Here is a 24288-nt window from a genome sequence, read left to right as displayed (position 1 = left end):
AAGCTTCTAACATCTTGACTTTGAAATGCAATTTGTCCGTGGATGTGGTCATCTTTGAGCACTGATGTAGCAGAGCTACTTTGGTTCTAGCTTCTTATATTTTTCTAAGGGATTTGATTCATCAAAACGTAGGCAAATGTTAACTTTCTTCAACCAGAAATGGCCTGTGAAACTCCTACAGTCTGTTGAGCAAAGGCGTTCAGGGAAAGAAAGGATTTTTGGGTCAAGTGATGGGAATTCTGATATTTTGTCTGGAGACAGCCAGGTAACGCTGTTACTGATGTTCCAAACCAGAATGCAAGCTTGTGACCAGTAATGCTGCAGGGTAGGATTTTTCCAGCGGGGTAAGTTAGCCTCAAAGAGCAGATACTACTATCATCCCCCTTTTTTTAATCGTAGGATAGGAACCATGGATTTTTTCAGGACTAATCATCTTTTCACGGTGCAGAACTACATCCAAATGCAAACTACACTTAATTCCTCCCCATCTACCCTGCCTCTTGCCATTTCTCTCCTGCATGTGTTGGGCCCCCTCTGATGCAGGTTGCTCATTGTGAACTTTGTGGGCCTATTCTTGGTCTCATTTCAGTATGAAAAAACTCTGCCACATTTATGTCTGGTTTGGGTGGTGCAATACCAACACGGGGTTCGGTGGGAACATTTTGGAAAGGCACTCCCTTCTCTGTAAACCTGCCCACTAGGACACGAGACATTTGCCTTTTCAGAGCAGTCTGTGCAAAGTCCTGGAAAACACGGTCAGAAGTAAATGCCTGGTAGCAAAAGCAGATAGTCCAGCGATGAGCCGCTTGGCACGGGGCTGTGGAGTCTCGCCGGCTCTTCGTCCGAGGCCTGAGACGTGGAGCTGCAGCCACCTTGGAGAGCTCCGCAGCTGCGCCCACAAGATTCTGGCTCCAGGGAAGGAAGGCCGTGCACCGCGGGACTTGCTGTTGGCTTTGCGAGAAGTGGCGCGTAAAATTCCATCTTCGTTTGGAATAAAAAACCTAAATTATTAATCCAGCTACATCCTCTTTCCAGCTTTCTAGAGAGTCAATAATTTATAGTGGCACAAGAGGAAGGCTTTTCTTTAACCGTCAGTCTTCAGTAGGACTATTGTTCATCTCAAGAACCGGTGTCCTTCTTGATGACATCAAACGCAGCACATATTCATGCATTATGAATGAGCCGTGCTCCAGTTCGTTACTCCTACTGAAATTCTGCGAGAAGGTTTCCTGTTGAAAAAGGACTGAGCTTTTCACTGCATGCTCATTAGTGGAGACAGGAGGCATGTAGGATCTTTGTGCTTTCTCTGCTCTTTCCTTGAAAGTGGGGAAGCCTCTAGGACATGCAGCATCATGGGTTTCATGTTCAAGGGTGGAGAGAAAACCTCAACATGCAGCTGAGAGATTTACATTTTCAAAGAACCATCCAAGCATTGCTGTGTATCCGAAACATGGCTCTTCAGACAGAGACATTGCATAGGCCGTGCACGTTGCTTCACCAGTGGCAGTAGCTTGGGTTATACATTTATCTTGCCGCCTTTTGGAGCTGTTCAGAGCTGTCTTGTAAGTGTGGGCCCCTATGGATTACTCTCTCTTTCCAGCCTCTGCTGTTCATGTCAGACCATAGTGAAGCCAATGTCTCGTAGCTGAGGGGCCCTTTGCCGTATAGAAGATTCCCGTGCATGTCAGTTATGATAGGAAGGTGGATTATGGGACCTCCAGAGTAAAATCTCACTGCTTCATTACTATGAACAGTGTCCAAAAAATCCTTACTGGTTGCAGACAGTGGGCTGGATAAATCTGCAGCCCCCTTGGGTTAATGATCTTTTTGTGTACTTCGTTTCAGTCTTTCCTTTTTCATGCAGAACCTCCTGTCTCGATTGCCTTTCTCCTGCTGGTGCGTCTTGCTACCGCACCGCATGCTGCTCTATGTGGCCAACTCTTTTGAGTTTCCTGATCCTCTTCCCTTCTCTGTAGCCATCTTCCGTCTTCTTCCTGAAGGAGCCCTAAAGTTGTGCTAACTGTGTTCCTGTAGTTGCTAACTGTGCTTCTGCAGCCTGACTGTAATGAATGTCCCCCGTGTCCATGAGCCAGCACTTGCTGTTCTCTTATCACCAGTCATTTTCTCCTGGTGACTACAGGTTCCCTTGAGTGGGTCCCGCGTAAATCAGTGGTATGTTTCTGGTGGCATTTGTGATTTGTGTTTCTTGAGATCTCGCATCTGGGATGTCATTCCCTTTATCTTCCCTTTTCTCCAGCTGTTCATGCTGTCAGACGCGCTTTTCACCCTCCTGAATGTTTGGCTTCAACGCTGTGTTCCAGCCAGGGATGCACTTGTCCTGTCCCTTGTCGGAGTTTGATTGTTGTCATTTTGTCAAAACATTGCATTTCTTTGGTTTAATATTTATCACATTGTGGCATCAAGTAGCTCTGCTCAGGAGCCACGGCCTTGCAATGCGAGACTATCTGATGCATTTCAGGTGCTCCCTGTGCTTTTCATTAGTCTCCAGTAAAAGTCCATCTACACCTGTCAGAAGGCTTTCCTTAATGGCGCCTGGCACACTCGTCTTCCAAGAGGCAGATGAGTGATTGCTGGAGGGGGAGAGGTGTAGCTGGAGCATGCTGTAACCATCTCCCTCCTCGTGATGGTGCTTTCCTCACTTGCAGAGCGAAGGGAGCAGTGTTCCTGGGTGAGAATGTGGCGACGTTGCCACTTGGTGCCACAACCCTCTGCAGCACTTGCTCGCCTTGACCCCCTGACCATCTCCACTGTGACAGTGGCTCAGGCCACTGCCCTGGCACCCCTGGAAACTCAGTGTGTGCGCAGTACCATGCGTCCCTCAGCATGGCCCTCGCGGGCCCTCCAGGATCTGCTCCTGCTCCCAGATGTGCGAGACGTGCAGGGCAGGTGTTGTCCTGGAGCTGTAGCCCAAGGGTTGCGTGGTGTTGAGAGGCTCAGGTTCTCATCCCCCTGCTCGGCTGCCCTGTAAGGCAGCACTTTTCCGGGAGTGGTTTTGAAGGGCCCTGGGGCATCATCTCACTTCCCCCAGCAGGAGCAAGCTATCGGTGTAATGGGAGGCCTTCGGGATAGGCGGTGGGCCCTGCGGGGATGGGGCTCTGGGACTCTCTCCTGTGCATGTGGGCAGTGCGCTCTCGGGTGGGGGGTTTTCCAGGCATCGCCCACAGTCCCCGAAGAGCTAAGCAAGCTGCTGCCCTGCTGGCTCTTGCTCTCCCTGGCCTGACTCCATCCCTCCCACAAGCTGACACTCGCCTTCTGGGGAAAGCCGCGTGCTCTCCCTGCAGTTCAGCAGATCTAATTGCAGGGATATGGAGCCTATGCAGGGAGATCGCTGGCCTCCTTCTGTGCTGCTCTGTCAGGAAGGCTTGCGGTCCTGTTAGTGCCAGCACTTCCAGCAGGGACTGCTAGCGACTACAAGCTGTGCGTCCTGTTAACCCCTTGGAACTACGACTTCATGAATGGGGAGGTGGGGAGAGGAGATGGATGTGGAGGCCCTGCTGCAGCCGTGGGAACTCTGCTTCCTGCCTGTCAGCAGCTTCGGGGGGGTGGCTGCTGCCAGGCAGGAGCTGTCCCTGGCGCTGGAAATCTCCATGACTCGGCTAATCTGTAAAGCCAGGAGAGCCTGGCTTTCTCACCTGCCTCATCCCCTCTGTTTGTGCAGCCCTTTCTTCCCACACGATTTCCCACCTGCCCTAGTAGCAGATCTGCCCCATGCCCCTGTGCACCCTGGCCTGCCTCTCCCAGGCCACGCTCCTCCCTGCCTGCTCTGCCTCCTCTCCATTTCCAGGGCAGTTCTGTACATACTTCCTGCTGATGGAGCTGGGGAAAGGGGTCCTCCGGTGTTGGCTGAATCCTGGTGGGGAAGCTGGAGCTGTGTCCGTAAGTAAGTGCAAGCACCTTTCATCACAAAAATCCTGCAGCATGGGAGGGCGTCTTCAACACTTTGCTCTTGTTGGGCTTTGATTTTATTGTGGTTTCCTAGCTGCTTGAGCCCTGGTTCTGGGCCTGCGATGAATAATAGTGTGGCAGGTTAATTGCCCTGCCTTGTCCTGGTGCCCAGATGAAATTGAAATGATAATACATTTGCATTGATCCGAGTTGGGAAGGACTAGGCGCTCATAACGGGGGTTTATGAAACTGGGCCCGCAGTCAGATTGCTGCAGAGTGTAAAGCAGCTCCTACCTGCCTCCAATTAAACCCTTTGAAGAGGTGTTGAGAGAGACCAGGAGCTCAGGCGCCTGAGGCACTTCATTTTGAAGACTTTCCATATGTTTTTCATAGTGGAGATTATTAAAGCAAACAGCTTAGCCAGCTTGAAAGAGTCAGGCAGTTACTGGACCAAGAATAACATCTGCCTCGACACCAGTGAGGCTGGAAATGACGAGGCCCATCCATCTTCATGTTTCAGAGCGTAACCCAAGAGCTGAGCTCAGGAAGAAATCCCCGCTGCCAAGTGCGTTAATTTTTTTGCAACTATTTAGTTGGTCTAATAAAAGATATCACCCCCACCCAAGGAGTTTTGTCTGCCTATGGCCTTAGACCAACACGGCTACAACCAATATCCCTGAATTGAGGGGGAGATGTTCATCTTCCTTCAAGTGCATAGCAGTGACACCTGCCCAGATGCACACCCCCACTCGGTGACAGTCCCTCACTTTGCAGTTGTGTAACCCAGCCAGTAATCCCAGTGCAAGAGATGATGGAGACTGTCCTGGTCCCCTGGTAGGCTGCCAGCTTTAGCTCTGAAAACATGCTCTGCATGTGTGTATATATCTTCTTTGGTTAGTCTAGAAGGTGCAAATCTACCCTGTCTTCCACTTGGCTTCACACTAACTGGGTGCATCTACACATGCAATTAGTGCGACACAGTAAACTCGGTGCAGTTGATTGCAGTTCCCTGGGACTGCAGCACCTTGCGGTGGGGTGGAGCAGCCCCGGCTGCCAGGGGCCTAGGGCTGCTCCTCCCTGGCTCTGTGCTGTGGAGGGGCTGCCTGGGGGGAAACCGGTGCTCCAGTGCAGGGCTAGTCAGCAGGCAGCCCCCGCGCTGACGCATCATTGTACCCCAGCCAGCGCCGCCACTGTCTACATGTGCATTTTGTTGCATGTAACTACACTGCTGTAGGATAATACTTGTATCAGGTAGTACAATCCTGCAGTGGCCTTAATTAATTGACTGCGGCCTAGTAGTGCCACACATGTAAATGGTGATGCTTTACTGTGGAGCTAATTAGCTCCGTGGTGAAGTGTCTTGTGTAGATGCGCCCAGTGCGTCTCTGACATGGCAGCGCCTGGGCTGCGCGGTGAAAAGTCAGCTCTGCTCTAGGCCGTCCCGTGCTGAGCAGATTGCTGCGCTGTTGCTGTACGGCTGTCTTTGCACTCAGCGGGAGCGGGAGCCAGCTTCCAGGGGGCTGTGCTGGGCACGGGTGGGTGGTGCTGCATGTCACAGCTCAGGTGGACGTGCCGTGTGTGCCCAAAGCGGCGTGGCCAGACAGTTTGATTGCAGGTCATTCCCAGAGGTGCAGCTGCATCCTGGCGGGGGACAGAAAAGGTCTGAGTCTCTGGAGCCTGGAACTGGCAGTGGCAGAAAGGTCATTTTTGGTGTTTTTGCACGTGACCCAGAATTGGCGCAAATTCCTTCAGCAGTGAGGAACGTGAAGAGGCAAACGAGGCTGCCCTGAATGTTTGGTAGAAGCTGCCTCTGACATGGAAATTAGACGTAAACCTCTTGCCATTTCCTCAAAGATCTATTATTCATGGGCACTTTGGGTTGGCATATTAATAAAACAGGAAGCTAAAACATTTGGTATTCCCACCCCTTTAGTGCAGCATTTGGGAGGAGGCTGTCGGCTTCACTCTGTGCCAGCCCTGTGTTCCACATCTGGCCAGCTGTCTGAGCCTTCCCTGGCATAGCCCGTTGACGTGTCCTATTGTGGGTTTCCAACAGCACATGCTTCCCCAGTTTTCAGTGCATGCGACAGGGTCCTGCCCCGGCTGCACAAGGGTTCCTCCCTCCTGCTTCCCTGGGAGTGCTGAATCCAGCTGGGGTGCAGTGGTGCAGGGAGAGGGCCAGGGGCAGTGTGACAACCTGCCCTGCCACCCAGGGTTGTGCACAGAGATCTCCGAGCTGAGGCCGGCCACGCAGACTCTGCAAAGCTCTTCTCAAAGAGCCGCTCCGTCCAGATGACGTATTGTGCATGGGTTTGTAGTGGCAGCACGTCGGGGTCCTTTCTGTTACCCCCTGTTGCTAGATACAGAGCGGAGAGCCTATATTGGACTGTGGACACGTCTGAGTCTGCACAGGGCAGGCCCTCTTGTGCCTTAGGCGCCCTGAAGATTTGCACCTCATGGAAACAGGAGGGGAATGGAAGAGGTGCTCTTTCATCACTGACACAAACGATCTTGCATTTTAAACCTGAGAAAATCATTAGCACAGGCTTTGTGCCACACCTGGCTTTAACCTCGGCCTCTGGATATGGGCACTGGGGAGATGGGTGTCAATCTTGCTGCTCTTCTCCTCTGAAGGGAGGAGACTCAGCACAGCGGTAGCAGCTCTGCACTTTTCTTGGGGGGTGCACAAGGATTGGATCTAATTGCCTCTGAGGTTCTGAGTGCATGGTTTTGATTTTGCAGTAGAAGAAATTACAGCTCTCTTCTCTAATGAGGAAAGGAGCCTCTAGTGCAGTGCTGGCTGTTACAGGAATTGGCAGAATGGTGCCTTGCCTCAGCACATGCAGCCCGAGAGCTGGGGCTGAGCTTTCAGCGCAGAGACGTGATCCTGAACACCGCCTCTCTCCATCCCTACCCCGCATCCCTTTGCATCCAACCCAGTCAGCACATCCTAAGCAAAACCCCAGCTGCCAGTACTCGGACAAATGACGTCCACGGCAAGGCTTGCCATTGGGCTATTGCCACCTTGGCTGGAAATGCTGCACACTGCAGAGCCCCGAGTTTTGAGCTGCCTGGAGGAGAGCAGTCGTAACGCAGCGAGCAGGGTCTTGCAGCCCCAGCAGGAGCGGGTGACAGGCCTCGAGGATGGGGGTGGAGGGTGAAGCCTTCCGTAATTTGCCTGTAATCCGTCATGGTGCGGGGGGTGCCCCGCTGCTGTTTCTGCCCGGAGAGTCCTGCCTGCCAGCGCCTGTTCCAGGCAATGCTGTTACGTTCCCCGCTCGCCGCTTCGCCCCACGGCTTGCAGGAGTTTCCCAGATGTCAGCACTGCTGCCTCACAGGATGAGAGGGAAACGTTTTCTGTTCCATTCAGGCCATTGCTCTGATGGGCTCTGAAGCGGGTATGTTGGATCAGAGCAGTGGGGGGGATGACTGTTACCTTCTTGGCATAGGGAGAGCTGGTGAGCCCTGGGGGGCAGCACACAAACAAAAGCCAACACTTCCAGGCGGGGGGGGGGTTAATCACCTTGTGGGAGGTGTGGGACCTGGCCCGGGGAGGTGGGAGGCCTGCCAGATGCCCTCTTTAGCCAGGTCTCGAGATGAAGAGCTGGACAGGCACTGCGTGGGGCTCTGCTGCAGGGGAAGGAGCTGTGCAGAGACCTTCCTTCATGTCTCGCTGGCCGCCATCATCTTTCCTAGTTGATGTCCGCTGGATGGAGCGTTTTTGTTCACCTGGGGATGCAGCTGGAGGAGGGGGCTCGCAATTAACTGATGCACAGGCATTTGGGTGCAGGAGCATCAAACGGATATCTTTGCTTAACTAGGAGTTGCGCCTTAAATGCTACTGGGCTGTTAGAGACTGTTGTACTTGGTGCACAGACAGGCAGTCCAGTCTAGGCGCGCTGCTTGACAAGGCCCTCCTGGGACCGGATACATTCCCAAAAGTGACTAGGAATGGGGGTGCCCAGCTTACGAAACCTTAAAGGGACCTGATTTTCAGCACCTCCTGCAGATCCGTCCCCTTGCAGCTTTTTTAAGTTGGAGACCCAAAGTCACCAGTCACTGTTAAAAGTCCTGGCTGGATCCTTTGGTCTGTGCGAGGCTGCAGGAAGGTGAGAAATAGTCTGGGCTTTAACCTGCCTGGTGGGAGGCGTATGTCTGGGTCACGGAGGGAGGCCCTGTCACCAGCTAGGCTGCTTTCCCCAGGCGTTTGGTCTCCTCCCCTCATCGGGACTGCCAGAACTGGCCTCGGTCTTGCTTTTGGGCGCCTTCAGGTTTCAGGTGTTCTGCCTCTCGGGTTTGCAGATCCTTGATCCGGTTCCCTTCAAAGCATCTTTGTGGCAGAGCGGAGTACCTTGGCTGCAGAGCCCTGGTAAATCCTTTCCTTTGCAAATGTGACGGCACCCGGGGGAGTGAGAGGTCAGCTCTTCAGGGAGCGCCCCAGTAGCCGTCCTCTTAGGCTGGGCAGGACGCGTGGTCCGTGCAGAGAGCAGAGGAGCCGCAGTCGGGCGCAGCGCAGTTTTGTCCCGGCTCCGCTGTGCGGTATGGTTTCCCCGCCTCTCGCAGGGGAACGGATGCACTCCCCCGGCTCTGGGAAGCACTGCATAAACGCGAAGGGCTGTGATGGGCTGCGGCGCTGCACACTGGGAGCAGACACCCCTGCATACATTCAGTCCCAGCTCGCAGCTCATCCAGGAGCAGACCAGGCGCAATGGTCCCAGCTGCTCCACGTGGGAGGTTTCAGCGCTGCTTGCGCTGGGCTGACTCCTCCCGACGCGGACCCCTCGGGCTCCTAGCCCGGCGCAGGGGCGTGGGGAGCGCCGCATGCCGCACTCGAGCAGCTGCACTAGCTCACGACCAGCATGCGCGCCTCAAAGCCACAGCGGAGGTGGAGGGTGGCCGTGGAGTTGTGCCTATGTCTCAGTTCTTGCTGCCTTCTCTCTGCCACACGCATGGCAAGTTTTTTAGCCCCTGCTCCCCTCAGGGGAGGTGTGGGCTATTCAATGAAAACTCCCCCCCCGGCATGCCCTCTCCCTTTCCCCAGGGAGCAGCCTGGCTGGGACGTGGCCTCCACTTCCCATCCCCGCTCTTCCTGCCACGTCTGAAGGCCCCCTTCCCCACCAGGTGCAGGAAGCAAAGCCCAGGGTCCAGTTCCTATTTGCTCCTCACTTGAACAGAACGAGCCAGCTCACTTTGGACCATGCAGGTTATGTTTTATTTTATTTTTTTCTCATGCCAAGAAATACAAAGGAAAGTCTGAAAGATACAGTCCCAGCGCCCTGCTGGGAAAAGAGCCTTTATCAGCAGAAAAGAGCCCCGAGCTGGAACTGCTGACGTGGCCGTGCTGCTTGCAGGGAGTGCTCTGTAAATCCCTAGCGGAGGGGGATCCTTTGCACCCGTTTTCAGGACAGGGTGAGCTGGGAGCACGATGTGCTCACGGCAGCCACGAGGAATAGGCCACGGGCTTTGCGTAAAGGATCTGAGATCTTGTCATCCCCTAAAAAGGACCGAAACAGAAGTGACCTGCTTAGCAGGGAGGGCGCGAGGTCCTGAGCTCAGACCTAATTAAAGACGGCAGGATGCCAGCCCAGCGGAGGAAGTGGATAACCCAAGCTTGGGATTCATCCCTTCCACTCATCATTTGCTAGAACCAAGCACATGCTGAGTGCTGGTTTCTTTCCTTCCCATCTGTGCTAGAAACCCTTTAGACTCGTCTCTGGGCACCTCTGCACCAAGCCGACCGTGACAGCGAGCCGGCTGCGGCAGCCAAGTCAATTTGTGTAGAAGCTCTCGACCCTTCTTAAGCCCCTGGTCGCAGCATCCTGCCGGCACAAGAGCTGCTCCGTTCAGAGGGCCCGGATCCCTCCTTCGGGGCTATTCTTCATTCCAGCATCTCTCCTGCTGGCAAGGGACGGCCCTCCAAGCTTGTGGCGGTCAACTCGAGCCAAAACGAGCCGAGTCAGGGACTTACGTCAGTCCACACACACCTACTACTCTTGCACGAGCAGTTTATATCTACTGACATACAGACCTCCAGGACCTTGTGCTTCCCACTGCTACCTGACTGAATTTATACCTGCTTTTTCTACCTTTTCCTTCGCTTCAGCCTCCCACAGCCTGTTCTCAACATCAGGTGGGGCTGGATTTCCTCCTCCTGCCTCTGCCCCCCCTTGCCTTCACATGGATTCAGACCAGGAGACCCAGAGTAGGTGGTTTCCCATCAATTAATGCGTTTGAATGTTGGAGAAGTAACCGGTGGGCAGAGCTGCCCAGGCCCTGAGGCTGGCATAGCCCTTGCAGTGGGGAATGCTGACACGTGGGGCAGCAGCAAGGAGACGACGCTGAGAGATGGGCACAGGGAGGGGGAAGGAAAAGTCCTCTCCCTTTGTGTATTGTGATGAGGTCCTGCGTGATAACAGCTAGAGGAGCAGCACTGATTGCAAGCAGAGAAAGAGGTGATCTGATGGCCATGATCTGTTCTCAGTGGTGACCGCAAGGAGCAGTGGTTTCAAGTTGCAGCAAGGGAGGTTTAGGTTGGATATTAGGAAAAGCTTTCTCGCTAGGAGGGTGGTGAAGCCCTGGAACAGGCTACCCAGGGCGGCGGTGGAGTCTCCATCCTTGGCAGTTTTCAAAACCCAGCTGGACAAAGCCTTGGCTGGGATGATGTAGTTGGGGCTGGTCCTGCTTGGAGCAGAGGCCTGGACTAGATGTGACCAACCCTTGTTTTCTATGATCTATCCAGTTATATAAATGGGCACGGTTGGGGAGGGGTAGGGAGATACCAAATTCCTTCTGGAAAAATGCAGGCTCGTGTGTCTAGGCCGAGCAAATCAGGATGGCAGAGCTCAGTGGGAAGCTACACCAGGGATGCTAAAATGTGGAATGACCCAGGGAAGACGCAGGCAGGGCAGTTTGCCACGGGGCACAGTGGGAAAAAGATCAGGACAGGAGCATCGTATTGTAGAGCAGGGAAAAGGCTGGCAGCCTCCAGCAGCCGACCTCTACAGCACTGCCTGCCGCCCCAGGGAGCCGAGCGTGGATGAGCTTATAGGTGGCTCAGATTGAACTGGGAAGAACTGAGGAAGGAGCGAGAAGAAACTGGAAAGATGAATATATATGCAAGACTGGATGGGGGCATGGCCAAATGGTGAGCCAGTGACACGGGGTAAGCTGCTGGCAGGCAGCATCCATCTGTCATGCACCAGAGCATGCATTTACCTTTCTGGTAAACCTCCCTAAACCTCCTCCCTGGCTCACCTTGAGGTGCACCTGCAAGCAGCTGAGAGCTGTAGACCTGAGCGAGAGAGAGGTGACATTTGGGACTGGACAGGTGCGGTGAATGAAATGAAGGGCAAGCAGAGGAACCCCGGGCTGGCGCGTTAGGATCTGTTTCCAGACCAGAGCTGTCCCTGCCTGCCGTGCTCCCCTGGGGCCTTACACAGCGGCCTCGGGACCGCGATTGGGACTGACAGGGCAGCGTGCTCTGGACACAAGTGGGTCTAAGCACACGCGAAGGGCTGAGGAGGGAGCTTTGAAGTGCAGAGCACTTGGAAGGAAGTCTAATGGCTGGAGCAGCTTAGAGAGAAGAGTAAATCACTAAGGAACTTATTGCCTTAATTCTTCTGTGTTATTATATTTAAGAGTAAATCAAGAAGCTGTTGCCTTGGCAGTCTGATGATGCCCAGTAAGGCAGAAAGCAGAGCCCATTTGGAAGCATCCGACAAATTATCGCTGCAACTGTCTTCTGAAAGCTTTTGCTTTCGCATGCATTCAGATGAGTCCTGATTTCTCTGTTCCACTCAGCTTCATCAGACTGGAACCCCCTTCTCGAACGGATCGTTAAAACAGCAGCTGCCCGGAAGCCCATTCCTGGGTGGGGATGAGAGGTGTTTCTACAGTCCCCCGTCTGCACATACATCTCCTCTGCAAAATCCCTAGAGGAAACCAGGCATTCAGCCCTTTATGTTTTTCTAGGGAGGGGAATGCTCTCCTGGTTCCTGGAAGACCTGATAACTTGTGCCATCGGTTTGTGCAGCAGGTTAGTGCTCAGCTGCCTGGTGCGGGGCTGCGAGGCATACCGCGTTCGTGGTGGTGAAACGTGTCGCACGGTTAGAGCAGCGTTTCAGCACCTATTTAATAAATATCTGGCTGTCGGGCATTAGCATTTGCTAGTAAAACTATCCTTCTGTGTCAGCGCCTCCCGTTCCCAGGGGCTCTCTGTTCAGGTTCCCAAGTCACCCCCAAGCCATCCATCGGGTTGGCATGGGCAGGCCGAACACGGGACAGGGAGCAGCGGTCTGGTGTCAGGAGGGAGGTAAGGAGCCTGAGAGCCCTGTTCTGTGGGCCTACCAGCACAGGGGAGAAACTGCTCCCGGGAGCCCGCTCTGGAAGCAGGCCCTGCGTGCAGCCCTCCAGCAGCTCCTTGGTTGCCACCAGGTGAGAGAGGAGTGGCCGGACCAGCTATTTGCTTGCGTGAGGCATGTGGACATCAGCCCTGGGATGTTCCCCTCCCCTCCTGCCGCGGGCCAATGCTCAGTGAACAGCGGCTTGCCTACTTGCACAGAGGGACGGCTAAGCACACCTGTGCCCTGTTACGCTGCTCCCTTCTCTGCTAAGCTCAGCACCCTGCCCTCAGTGCCAGCAGGCGGAAGGAAGCTGGGCTGCATTGCAGGTGCTGTGAGATTGAACGGAGGGGAGGGAAACGTGGCTGGGGAAGTGGTGACAATGCCACCCAGGCCAGAGAGGCAGCGTTGCAGCGTGTCCAGGGAATTCAGCGTTGTTGTCACCCAGATTTTGAGCCACCCACCGTGCAAAGCAAACACGCTAATGAGGAGCGAGCCAGCCCGTGGCAAGAGACCTCCGAGCAGGGAAGTGACTGCGGGGGAAGCTGGGGTGCATGTACGGCAGGCTCGCTGGTCCACACCGAGTCCCAGCACAGACTCGGCGTGTGCTAAGTGGGAGGCCGCATGCCCCACCGCAAAGCGTGTCTGCAGGAGGCATCACTTTGGAGACCTGACAGCACCGTCGCTTTGCGCTCTGGCTTCCTGCGCAGGAACTTCCCCACGGGGATAAGCCCTGGGTGCCCGTAGCTTTGGGTCAGATCTTTCCAAGAGGCTCAGAGTTGCACCGGGGGGACAAGGCAGAGGAAACAGACTGTGCTTTGCTGCAACTGGGGGTGGCCTCTATCTGCCAGTGCAGGCCAAGCTGCCTGGCTCGACAGACAAAGACATCAGTCCTAGCTCCCCAGCCTGTGACTTAGCAGAGCATGATGGAGGGGGGGCTCAGCCAGCGTGGAGGCCGCAGGACATGGAGCCACAAACTAGTCCCTTGGACAGCGGTGCCAAAGGCCGGGGGCAGAAGAGGATGCAACCCCAGGGATTGGCGCACAGGAAGGGCAGAGCAAGGTGCAGCGGTGTGAGGCCACACGAGGGAAGGGGGCGGAGAGGCCAGGAAGCTGCCAGGGAAAGCGCCACGGGATGCAGCATGTTGCAGATGCTCGGGAAAGGCCCTGGGGAAGGTGTAATGTAAAACATTTAGGAACCAAACATCTGTGAGGCTGACCCTGCCTGCACACGTGAGGGATCCAGTTCCCGTGGGCTAGGACCTGGTGCCCATATCCTCTTTGCGCCCTTGAGCCCCTCCCCAGACAGTCCAGTCCAAGACCAGCCCAGTCAGCCACGGCAGCTGCTGGGTCAGGCCTTTAGCTCCTGCGGTGACGGATGTGACATCGGCGCTCAGCAGACAGACTTGGCTGCCGCAACTTCCGCAGCCCGCCGCCCCCGCCGCACCAGCTCACGGTTTGGGGCGCAGATGGAAGAACCGCCCTGTTTCCAGCAGAAGACATCGCTCCTCCCACGAGCACCCCTGCCAGGGCTCGGCTGCGGGCGGATCGCCGGCAAGCCGGAAATTCCTCGTGGATCGGGGCCGGGCCCTCCCAGCTCTGGGCTGCTTAAATGCTGAGAGCTTGTCTGGACAGCCCTGGAGCAGGGGGACTGTGAAGCTGCATGCAAATGGTCTTTGTCTTTTTTTTTTTCATCAAAAATACAAAACCCGCTGAAGCCGTGGTCGGCCCTGGTGCCACGGCTGTGGGGAGGCGCACGCGGTGTCCCCGGCGGCAGCGTGCTCCTTCCCCGCTCGCCAAGCAGACTTCATCTCCCAGTGGCAGCTGGAGCTTTCCCAGAGAGACGACTGGTTGATTTAAAAAAAACAAAACAAAACAGTGATTTGTGCCAGGATTGTCGAGAGGTTTCCTCAGAGGGTCCCATTCGCCCCTTTGCACCTTGGTGGCCCTTTTCTCCCCCAGATCAACCTCCTTCTCCCCTCCTGGTCTCCACCCCTCCGTGTTGTTCACTGGGCAGGATCGAGGTAGCGGATCTCCCTCTGCTCCACTCTGCTTGGGGTCGGAGACCTCTCCCAGGCCTTGTCGAGCTCGTGTATGCGCCGCTCAAGTTGTTCAGTGTGAAATCATTTTCCAAGAGGCTGAGAAATAAATGCATGCACTCCCTCAGACGATGCTCCAACAGCGACACTTCCTAGCGCCAGCCCTTGAAACGATCGCATTTTTGCTGCGAGGTTACAAAATAGAAGCCCCTGAAGGAAAGGTGCCTTCTTCGTCAGGGCGTCTGCATGCTAGTTCCTCTTGAAAACTGCAAAAGAAAGAGTGACTTAGAGCATCCTCCACTAGTTAGTGTATTTGCCCAATGTTCTTGGCCCGTTCCTTCTTTCAGCTAGCCTGAGTCTTGCGGGGTCTTTGATGGAGCTGAAGCGACTGAGCACGTTGGCCCTGGGGTAAGCAGCTTGCCTCTGGACTCGTTGAGTCATTGGTTAATACCCTCCAGGTCCAATGCTCCAGCCTGTTTTCTATCACTTTATAGTTCCAATCCTTACTTCCAAACATAGCGTTGGGATTTCCTTTCAGGGGGCTAGAAAGGGAGGGCACCGCTACCACGCAGCCCCGGTGTCTAAACATGGGAGGTCCTATGTTCTCAGCCACTTTACTTGCTACTTGGCACTTCTTATCCCTCAGTCTGCCAGCCCAGGTCCCAGCAGATCCTGGGAGACCTCGCCTGCGGGGCAGTATGCTGAGCCTTTCTAGCCCTTGATGCCACAGGGGCACAGGGTGAATTCAGGCTAGACGGGCACGTAGCACTCCTGCATGCCAGTCTGATCGCAAAGGGATTTGTTCCGCACACCTACAAGCCATTCCCACGCAGACACGACAAGGCTGATCCTTCAAGGAGCAGAGGAGCCTAATTCCCTTGATGCCAAGGGCACCAGCTGTCTGCATGCATTAGAGGGTGCAGGGCTGGGACCTCCCAGCATGCTGGGTGCCCCCTTGGTGAGCTACAGGGCAGGGCAGGTCTGGGGCTTCCTGGGGTGCATGCTTGGCTGGCAGGGGGCGAGAGGGGAGCGGGAGTTACCTGTAAAGTTGAGCGAGAAGTAGAGCACGATGATGATGGTTCCCAGGATGATGCAGACTGTGCTTATGAGCCTGGCCATGCGCCCCAGCCTCCAGGCCCCATCCATGTCCCCTTGCTGCCTGCTCTTCCTTGACTGGGGGAAAGGCACAGACACAAAGAGAGGCACTGGTGAGGGACTGCGGATCTAGCTCCTCCGCCAGTTTAGGTCAGTCCTGCCCCTTAACCCGCGAGAAGGGGGACCCCCTGGTTGGCACCATAGAAGCCCCTGGTCTCTCAGGCAATGGATGGTACGAGGCCGGTTTGCAATGGGAGACTTCGTTACCGTTCAGAAACCAGCTGCCGTGCAATACGGGGACTGACACTGCTGCTTTTTCCTGAGCGGCGGGGAGACCCGCTCAAACCTATGCATGAGTGGGTGGGAGGGAGTGGCAAGTACCCGCACGAGCTGAACCAGCGCCCAGGGCCGCTGGAAACCACAGCAGCCTGGCGTCTCCATAGCCGTGCTTGTTCCCGTGACGGCTACGTGACTGCCAGGCCCACCTGCATCTGAAAGGTGCACGAGTTACAGCTTTTCCGCTAAGCGCTGGGTTTCAGCTCACCTTGGAGTATGCCCGAGCACTTCGGTGCCTTCCCACCCTGTGTCCACTTCCCAGCCTGGTTTCAGCCTCTGATCTGAACAAAACCCGCCTGCAGTGGTTTCTTTCCTCTCGTGCTGGCTGCAGGGAGCGAGGAACTGGCTCTGCAGCATCTTTCCTTGGCTGCTGGTTTCGTTCTGCTTTTCCCTGCTGCTCTATTGATTTCTTAATGCAACCTGCTGGAAGCTGTGCCCTGCCTGGTAAGCAAACGTATTGGCTCCCCAGATGTGGCAGGGGTGAGCAAAGGGGAAGTGGAGGGAAGTCACTGGGAGGCACCTGGAAATGATTCACACGCAGAGTCACAGAAGTTTAGGGCTGGAAGGGACCTTGTGAGATCATCGTGTCCAGCCCCACTGCTCCTGGCTGTGTGGGGCTGTTCGAGGATGAACGGAGGTCACCAAGAGCCCCTTAGAGACCGAGTAGGGGCAGCCTCTTGCCAGTGTTAAGTCCACCTGCTGCATCCATCAGCAACTGAATTGGAGTCCAAAGGCTGGAGCTCATTAGTACAAGGTGAAGCAAACTGCAGAAGCCCTTGTCTCTGGATGTAACGGCAGCCCAGGGGCTCGCGGCCAGAGCCCAGAGCAAGATGGGGGCAGGCCTGGGTCCTCGGGCTGAGCACTCATGCCAGGAAGCAGAGCTGTGAAAGTGCCTTTCTTGAGACCGGCCACAGGGACCCTTTCCCCAGGAGTCAGGAAGCGACGGTTTCTGTGCCCCCGGCTGGAGAAAGCAGGGGGAAGGTCGGGCTCTGAACCACGTCGCGAAGGGACCTGTGAGCAGTGTCACCCTGGCAGGGCCCAGGCTACACTCCCCCCTGCACGAATCAGCGGGAGGGCGTGCATCCCTCATTGCCAGCCCGGCAAGGCTGGGGACAGGCCAGCCAGGAGCCGCGAGTTTCCAGGCTCCTTCCTTCCACCCTTGCCCCTCGGCAACTCAGGACAGATGTCCTGCTGGTTTCTGTGATGGGCTCCTGAGAAAACCACACTGAGACCTGATGGGGCTCCCAGGGGCCCGGTGGAGACGACCCCTGGCCAAGCAAAGAGAGGCCCGGTGTTGAAGAGCAGTGCACTCATGTGCCTTTACGGAGACCTGCCTCATCTGTGGTGCCCTACCGCTAGCAGGAGACGGCTCCCTCCACCAGGCCTCAGTAGCAACTCTTTCTCCAGCCCTGCAAAACTGCCATCCAGAGAAATGCGCTGAAAACGCCTCCTGCACCCGAGGCCTCAACACCAGGCGCAGGGCTCTAGTCCCAGGCTGGTACGCAGGGCAGTCGGGGGCTGCACGCGCCTCCACAGGGTGCGACTGATGAAGCCGCCAGGATCGTTTTGCCATTGCAGTTGGCAGCGACCTGGATCCCAAGCGAGAAATACTGGAGCCAAAAATTCCTGGTGAGGGAGGTGGATTAGCACAGAGCCCAGTCAGCAGTGTGCTGCTGCGGTGGGGTCGCTGTGTTTAAGCTGCATGCAACATGTCAGCACGGTTGCACGTGTGACGGGGGAGCAGGGGCCCCTCCATCGGCATGGGGGAAGCCAGCCATCTCAGCGGAAACCTCCCAGTCCCCCATGGACAAACCATTCACCGTGGACTCGAAGCATATTGATTTCTGGGAGGTTTTGGAGAATGAAAAAAAAAAAAAAGTCAGATCAGGAGTTGGAAATTAGGTTGTATAAAAACTGTCCGTCTTGGGGAGCTGGCCAGGGAAAGACAGAGTGTACCAGGATGCTGAAAGGCCATGTATCTGCCCGGCCAAGATCTCAATCTCTCGGCACCACAAAAATTAAATGCTGTGTTGCAAAGTTTGAGGTGTGAGGCACAAGGCATCGAGGAGGAAAATGTGAGCTGAGGCAGAGTGCAGAATCCGACTTCCCTCACCGCTCATACCTGGCACTTATTAAAATACATGCAGTAGTGGAGCAAACAGCACTAGCTGATATAATCCCATTCCCAAGTGGGTTTATCGCTAGCAGCATCAACCTATAGATGTGGCTGTCACTAAAGAGCCAAACCCGGCACACCAGACGTGCATTGATGTCGGCACTGTGCAGTTCGCAGAGCTAGAAACACAACTGCACACGAGCAACGCATCTCGGACTCTCAGCTGGGCTGGCCAGCTCCAGCCTATCCCAGCAAGTATTCTGCTCCCCCAGTACGGCCTGTCCCCAGCGCAGCCGCAGCCTGATGCAGCCTGCGCACGGAAGAGACGCTGTCTGAAATGAAGCTTGTGCATCCCGCAGCCTAGCTCCCTTACCGAACAGAAGGTGACAAAAGTCGGCCTCGTACGAGGGACGGGAGTCACTGACAGCTCGGCAACATTTGGGCTTTTTAAAGGCACAGGCCTTTGTAACCAAAGTGCGGTATCTTTGCAGGCTGAAGCAGGCTTCCAGCGCTGTCCTTTTTGTTCGGAAACACACCAAATAACGAATCCGACACCTACCACTAGAGCTTCTGGGTACTTTTTTCTGTCAAGTCCTCTGTTATGCAAGGAACACAAGCCTTTGCGGGGAATGCTTAAGCACTGATGTCTGCCCATTTATTATTCATTGGAATGGAGAGCTCTGATTATAATTTGCTAATGGCAGGAGTCGTGAATGAACAACAACCAAAAAAACCCCTTGTTGTACAGTGACATTATTAGCGAAGGAAAGTGCTTGGAAATGTCAGAGTTACTCAAGGGCCCATATGAGTGCCTTTCAGAGGCTGTAACAAGGAAGTCGGCGTTAAAATAAGCCATCAAGGGCTTGCAAATAATCCAAGAGTCCAGGAAGTGGAGGGCTGGGGAGGGGTGGTCCTGAGATGGCTGTCTAGCCTAGTCTCTGTTTTGAGGCAGTCTCGGGAGGATAAGGGATTAGGGAAGCCAAGGAAGGAGGAGACCTAAACCTTCCCGATGGCATCTCTCTCTACATCGTGCAAGCAGCCTTCGCTTGGAGCCCCAGCCCGGATATCCAGGGGCTCTTTGGTCACTGAGCTGTTGCAGAGATCCCGGGAGAAGGAGGGCTCCGCTCCCTCTGTGCGTCCCCACTGCACCCTCTGAAACGGGAGGGCTGGTGAGAGCAGGCTGCTCTTGGGCAAGCAGAGGCGGGGCTGGAGCGAGATGCACCTTAGCATTAGCAGAGCCGGCTCCCAAATGACCCCCTTCCAGGAGACTGGAGCGGAGGGAAGGAGGGAGCCCAGGGCTTGGGCAGATGAGTTTTCCGCTGGCCCAGGGCCCTGCCGACATCTGAGTGCAAGCATCTGAAGGGTGATTTATGAGACTTTCAATGCAAAGGCATTCAGACGCTTTCTTCCCAGCCACTGCTCCGTGCCCGGAAACGGCTTCATGTGCAGAAAGCATTGACTGGGGAAAGAAAGGCGCATTCCCCCAGTGACTGCGGGGAAGTCAGCACATGCTGCAAACGCCCTGCTGCCTCCCAGGCCGGCTGCAAGCGGAGTGCAGAGCGCGCTGCTGGGGGGAGTGCCCGCAACCCCTGGGAGCCCAGCTCCGTGACGGTCTCCGGCCCACCCGCGGAGCCTGCCGGCAGGAAGCCGAGGCTTGATGAGAACCGACTGCGGGGCGCTGGCGCCTCGCTAGCCTCCAGGGACGAAGCTCGTTTCCTGGGGAAGCCGCCGAGATGCCCGCTGGTGCCCCGGGGAGCTGGGCCGGCGCGCACACAGGCTGCGTTCACTTCCTCGGGGATGCCGGTCCGCCCCGTCTCCCCCCGCGAAGCAGCCACGCATGAGGCTGTCGCCCTGCTCGAGCCCTCGGAAAGCCAGGGCCGGTGTCCCCCGAGCCGTGAGGCTGAAGCGAACAGAGCACCTGCTCGCCCGTGGCACTGACGGTTTGAGAGGCACGCGTGTGCCCAGACGTGCCAGCTGGCGCCCGCCCGCCCGGCCCTGCTGCGGGGGGGCCGCAGCACCTCACGCTGCGTCTCTCCGGGCCTCTGGGGAACCGGCGCTCGCGGGCCCTGCGCGGCGTTCCCGCGGAGCTGGCCACGGAGGGGGCCCGGAGGGGCTCCTCGCCCGAGACCAACGCGGGGCTCTGCGCGCTGAGATGCCCGTGCCGCGGGAGGGACGCAGACCTGCAAGCGGGTGCTCCCCTGCCCGCACGTGGCGGGACGCAGTGGGGAGCGGGCGAGGGGTCGCCTCTCAGCCGGGAGAGGTCGGGGGCCGGCTGCTCCCGGCGCTGCGCGGGCTGGGGGCGGTTCCCTGGGTGACACGGAGCCCTTTCCCGCTACTGCTCGTTACCCAGCCGCGGGGGAAGTCCCCCCAGGCCGCTCCCAGAGAAGTGGCGCCGGGCGGAGGGGGGGTGGGCGCGCTCTCCAAGCCAGGGGTCTAGTCCGGCTCCCGCACGGACTCGCCGCACGCCGCGCTCTCGGCCTCTCCCTTTCTGCACCTGGTACTTCTACTTCCCAGCTGGGGATGAATGGCTGCGGGAGCGGGAGCGGTGCAGCCGAGGGAGGGTGATACCGGTGCTGCGTTCCCGGCCGTGGAGCCCGGCTAGCTCTCCTGGGCTGCAGCGGTGCCCCGGCCAGAAAGCTGAAGGCGGCCCTTGCCCCCTGCGAAGGGCCGGAGCCCGCTGCCCCCGCGCGGGACAGCCCCTGGAGAGCAGCAGCGGCCGGAGCCCCGCGCAGCGGGTCCCCACGCGGGGATCGCGCAGCGTCTCGGCGTTGTGCTCCGCCACGCGAGGGGCCGTGCGGGCCCGGGGCTCCCGTGAGCCGCGTCTGCCCGAGCTCACGAGGCGGTGAGCGGGCGGCCACCGCCCTGCTCCAGGGCTCGGGCAGACCTCTCCGGCCGAGCCCGCGGGGCTGTGCTAGTGCCACCCTGGCCCGCGTGTCCCGGGAGGTGGTGAGGTGTGGGTAGGACGGGGGCTTCCTGCTGCTAACGAGCATCAGCGTGGTGATGCCCGGGGAGCCGGGCAGCCCTGGGCGCTGAACAGCGATGCGGAGCTGCGCGGCCCCCGCCCCGAGGAGCTTAGCCCCCCGCTCTGACACGTCCCTGCGAGCGTGCCCGCGGTGCACCTCCTTGCCCCCCGCGAGCGCGCCCCCTCAGCCCCCGGGGTCGCGGGGTGCCCGCACGCGCAGCCTGGCTCGGCGCGCGTGGCGACCCCCGCACTGCCCCGGGCCACGCGGGTCCCGGGCGCTCACCATGATGGAGAAGACGAGCGCCACGACGTTGACGGGCCAGACGGGGCAGAAGCAGGCGAAGATGGCGAGCGGCAGGTAGTCGGGCGGGCGCGCGGGCGGCGCGGCGGCGGCGGCGGCCGAGCCCCGGCGGGACGACGAGGGCGACGGCGCCGCCGGCTGCAGCTGCCCGGCGGCGGCGGCGGCGGCGGAGGCGGAGGAGACGGAGGCGGCGCGGCTGGGCGGCCCGGGGGGGCCGGCCAGGCTGCCCGAGCAGGACCGCGACCCCCGGAGGCTGCGCTCCGCGCCCGCCAGCAGCTGCTCCGTCTCGGGCGGGTCCGGGGGCAGCGCCCGCTCCGCCATCGCCGCGCCCCGCCGCGCCCCGCCGCGCCGCTTTGAGCCCGAGCCCGAGCCGCGGGCGAGGGAGGGCCCGGCCCGGCCCGGCCCCCGGGATGCGCGCGATCCCCGCCCCGCGCCCGGCGCTGCGGGCCGTGGGGGTGCCCCGCGCCCCGGCCCCGGCCCCGCCCCGCCCCGCCCGCCGTTCCCTGCCCGGGGGCGCCCCCTGGCGGCCCCCGCGCCGCACCGGCACCCCGCCCGGCGGCGGAGAGGTGCAAGGAGAAAGACGCGCAAGCCCAGGACGGGAGAAGGAGCTTTATTGAGCGAGCGGGCGGGCGGGCTGCACGCAGCCGCCGGGGCAGCCGAAGGGGCTGGCGGCGCAGAGCACGCCGGGCGGCCAGGGCGCGGGTCGGGGGGAGAAGCGCGGCCCGCGGCTGGCGCGCAGACCCCGCGCCCGCGCCCCGTCCCGCCCCCTCCGGCCGGCCGGCCGCTCGCCTGCGGGGCAGCCCGGGCCCTCCCGTCCTGCCCGCGCCGCCCGTGCTTGCAGGCCGGCCCAGGCGCCGTCGGCGGGACAGGGCGGAGGGGAGGTGTTCGCCTCTGAGCTGCCCGCGGTGCGGCCCCGCCCGCTCCCGCTTCCCGAGCGCTGCCCCAGCCCCTGCTCCTCGCGGCGTTCACTGACCCGGGCCGCTAGCCCTCGCCGCGGGGCGCCCCGCCTGAGCCGCAGCCTGCCCGGAGGGAGAGGGGGGGAGAGACGGCGTGCGGCCGCGACCCCGGGCCCAGGCCCCGCTGCCCTCTTGGCTTCCTCCGCCTCGGCGCAGCGCCAGCCCGCTGCCCCGCGGGGCGCCGCGGCTGCGTGCCCCCGCGCCGCTCAGTGCGTGGCGGGGCGCTGCTGGCCGCCCGGGCCGTGCAAGCGCCTCGGCTGCCAGGGGCAGGGGCAGGGGCAGGGGCAGGGGCAGGGGCGCGGCGCCTCTCGGAAGCGGCCCGCGGGGCCCTGCTGGCCGGCGGCTCTGACGCCGAGGGCGCGGGGATGAGCCGGCCCAGAGGCGAAGCGCTCGTCCCCCGGCCGGACCTGCGTCCCGGGGCTGTGCCCGGCGGGCGGCGGGCGGCCAGGCGCCGGGGGCAGCTGGGGGGGCCGGGCGCGGCTGCCCGGGGCGCTCTCCTCCTGCCCGGGCCCGCGGTACCGGAGGCGGCACTCGGCGTGCGCGCAGGGCCAGCGCAGCGACACGGACAGGACGGCAATCCTGTGGATGGCTCTGCGCAGCGTGGCGATCTTGGAGAGCCGCTTGCCGCGAAGGTCGTGCTTGAGGGCCAGCCGCAGGGCGTTGAAGGCTTGGTTGTAGTCCAGGATGCGCTTGCGTTCCCGGACGTTGGCCGCCATCCTTCTCGCCTTGGAGCGCACTGGCCTGCTCCTCCGCCGCCCCTGGGGCTCCTCGCCCTCGCCGCCCGTGGGGCCCCACAGCGCCTGCCTGAGCCCCGGGCTCCGGGCCCCTCCCAGCTCTCCCTCCGAGCCGCCCGCGCCGGGCATGGCTTCGCCGGCCGGCACCGCAGCCGTCCCGCCGCCTGCGAGCTCGGGCGGACACTCCTGCGGCGCAGCCCCGGCCCTCTGCTACGGACTCGCCTGCCGAGCTCCCCTGCGTCACGTGCTTCCCCGCCCGGGCCCTTTATGACCTGCCTCCAGGTGTGCGGAGCCGCGGAGGGGCGCGGGCAGCGTGCGGAAGCTTGTCGGGCACGGCGCCGCCGCACTCGCCCTGAGCTGCACCGGGGCGAAGAGCACGCCCACGTGCTGCCCCGGCACCTCCCGTCCTCCGCGTCCTGCCCCCCGGCAGGGGCCCGGAGCGGCAGGGCAGGGCAAGGCCTCCCCTGACACTGCAGGTGCTGCACTGCGGGGCACACCCGGCCCAGCCCGGGCCTTCCCTCCTGCGGCCTCTCCCGAGCGGCTTGCCCTGCACTGCCTCTGCCCCACCGCTCCCCTGCCGCAGCTAGGCTTCAACTCTCCTGGGCCATAAGCCATGATAGGGCCAGGACAGATTTCCTGGGAAAGGGGGGGTTTGCAAGAGAGAGGAGAGAAGAGAGCAGAGGCATGGTGAGAGGAAGTGACTGGGCCACGAGTGTGTCAGCACCGGGGCCTGACACCGAGCCCTGGGTCCCGGGGGTGCCGGAGCGTGCGTCTACCCCTGACAGGAGGTGGGAGCGCGTCTCGAAGGGGGCTTGGATTGGGATGGTGGGCAGCGTTAGAGAGCCGTGACCCGCGGCCCTGCATGGTGGTGGAGAGAGAGATGGGTGAACGCCGCGGGCACCAGCGGAGGGGCCTGGCCTTGGGGGCGGAGATCCGTGGTGCAAGCAGCATCTGCCTCCTACTTTGCAAAGGGGCTGACTGTGCAGATGCTTCGGCCTCCTGTGAGCTAAGATCAAGTGTAGTACTGGCCTTTTATGGGCTAAGACTGAGCGTAGGGAGTGTCTGAAGTCCCGGACCGAAGAGTCTGGGATGGAGGATGCTTGCCTGTAGCATTGGATGCCTGCCAATGGACTTGGGAGTATATGAAGGCCCAGGGTGAGAGGTCTGGGTGGAGGATGCTCACTGGTTGTAGCCCCATACCTGGTGTTAAGAAAGATTGAGTTCTGCTTGCTCAGTTGATAGGGTTTGGAACTGATTTGGCTAATCTGACCTGGAACATGAACTATTATTTATATAGATATATATAAGACAGCCCCTGGAAGCAGAGGAATTTGGCTGGTGGCCGCAGGGCAGGAAGCAGGCCTGTGGCAGGGGGATGGGGTAGGTGATAAAAGCACCAAAGTGCTCCCTCCCTCCCCGGGGAGCAGGGGCAGGGCAGGCGCCTGGGGGCAGAGCTGTCTGGGCCAGGATTTATTCAGGGAAGACAGAGCTGCTGGGGAGGAGAG

The 24288-nt window shown here is 59.2% G+C and overlaps 2 protein-coding genes across 2 annotated transcripts; both read right to left on the bottom strand.

Moving 5' to 3' along the window:
• Nucleotides 1-9104: 9104 nt before the first annotated feature.
• On the bottom strand, nucleotides 9105-22068 carry TRARG1 (trafficking regulator of GLUT4 (SLC2A4) 1). The gene is made up of 3 exons (XM_090026474.1): nucleotides 21076-22068; nucleotides 15324-15456; nucleotides 9105-14549 (listed from the first exon to the last, which is right to left on the bottom strand). Exons 1-3 carry the CDS (start codon nucleotides 21412-21414, stop codon nucleotides 14533-14535), a joined length of 489 nt encoding a protein of 162 aa, XP_089882600.1. The 5' UTR covers nucleotides 21415-22068; the 3' UTR covers nucleotides 9105-14532.
• On the bottom strand, nucleotides 21997-23117 carry BHLHA9 (basic helix-loop-helix family member a9). Its single transcript, XM_090026472.1, has one exon. It carries the CDS (start codon nucleotides 22910-22912, stop codon nucleotides 22256-22258), a length of 657 nt encoding a protein of 218 aa, XP_089882598.1. The 5' UTR covers nucleotides 22913-23117; the 3' UTR covers nucleotides 21997-22255.
• Between the last annotated feature and the right edge of the window lie 1171 nt (nucleotides 23118-24288).

This window comes from Crocodylus siamensis, chromosome 13, assembly GCF_052110815.1.
Source record: "Crocodylus siamensis isolate JL-2025a chromosome 13, ASM5211081v1, whole genome shotgun sequence".
NCBI classification, from domain to species: domain Eukaryota; kingdom Metazoa; phylum Chordata; order Crocodylia; family Crocodylidae; genus Crocodylus; species Crocodylus siamensis.
This window is presented reverse-complemented; position numbering and strand designations above follow the sequence as displayed.

Coding starts and splice junctions, on each gene's coding strand:
- TRARG1 (XM_090026474.1), bottom strand. CDS start 21,414: ATGGCGGAGCGGGCGCTGCCCCCGGACCCGCCCGAGACGGAGCAGCTG. Junction 15,457..21,075: donor CGCTCGTCTTCTCCATCATG/GTGAGCGCCCGG, acceptor CCTTTCCCCCAG/TCAAGGAAGAGCAGGCAGCA.
- BHLHA9 (XM_090026472.1), bottom strand. CDS start 22,912: ATGCCCGGCGCGGGCGGCTCGGAGGGAGAGCTGGGAGGGGCCCGGAGC.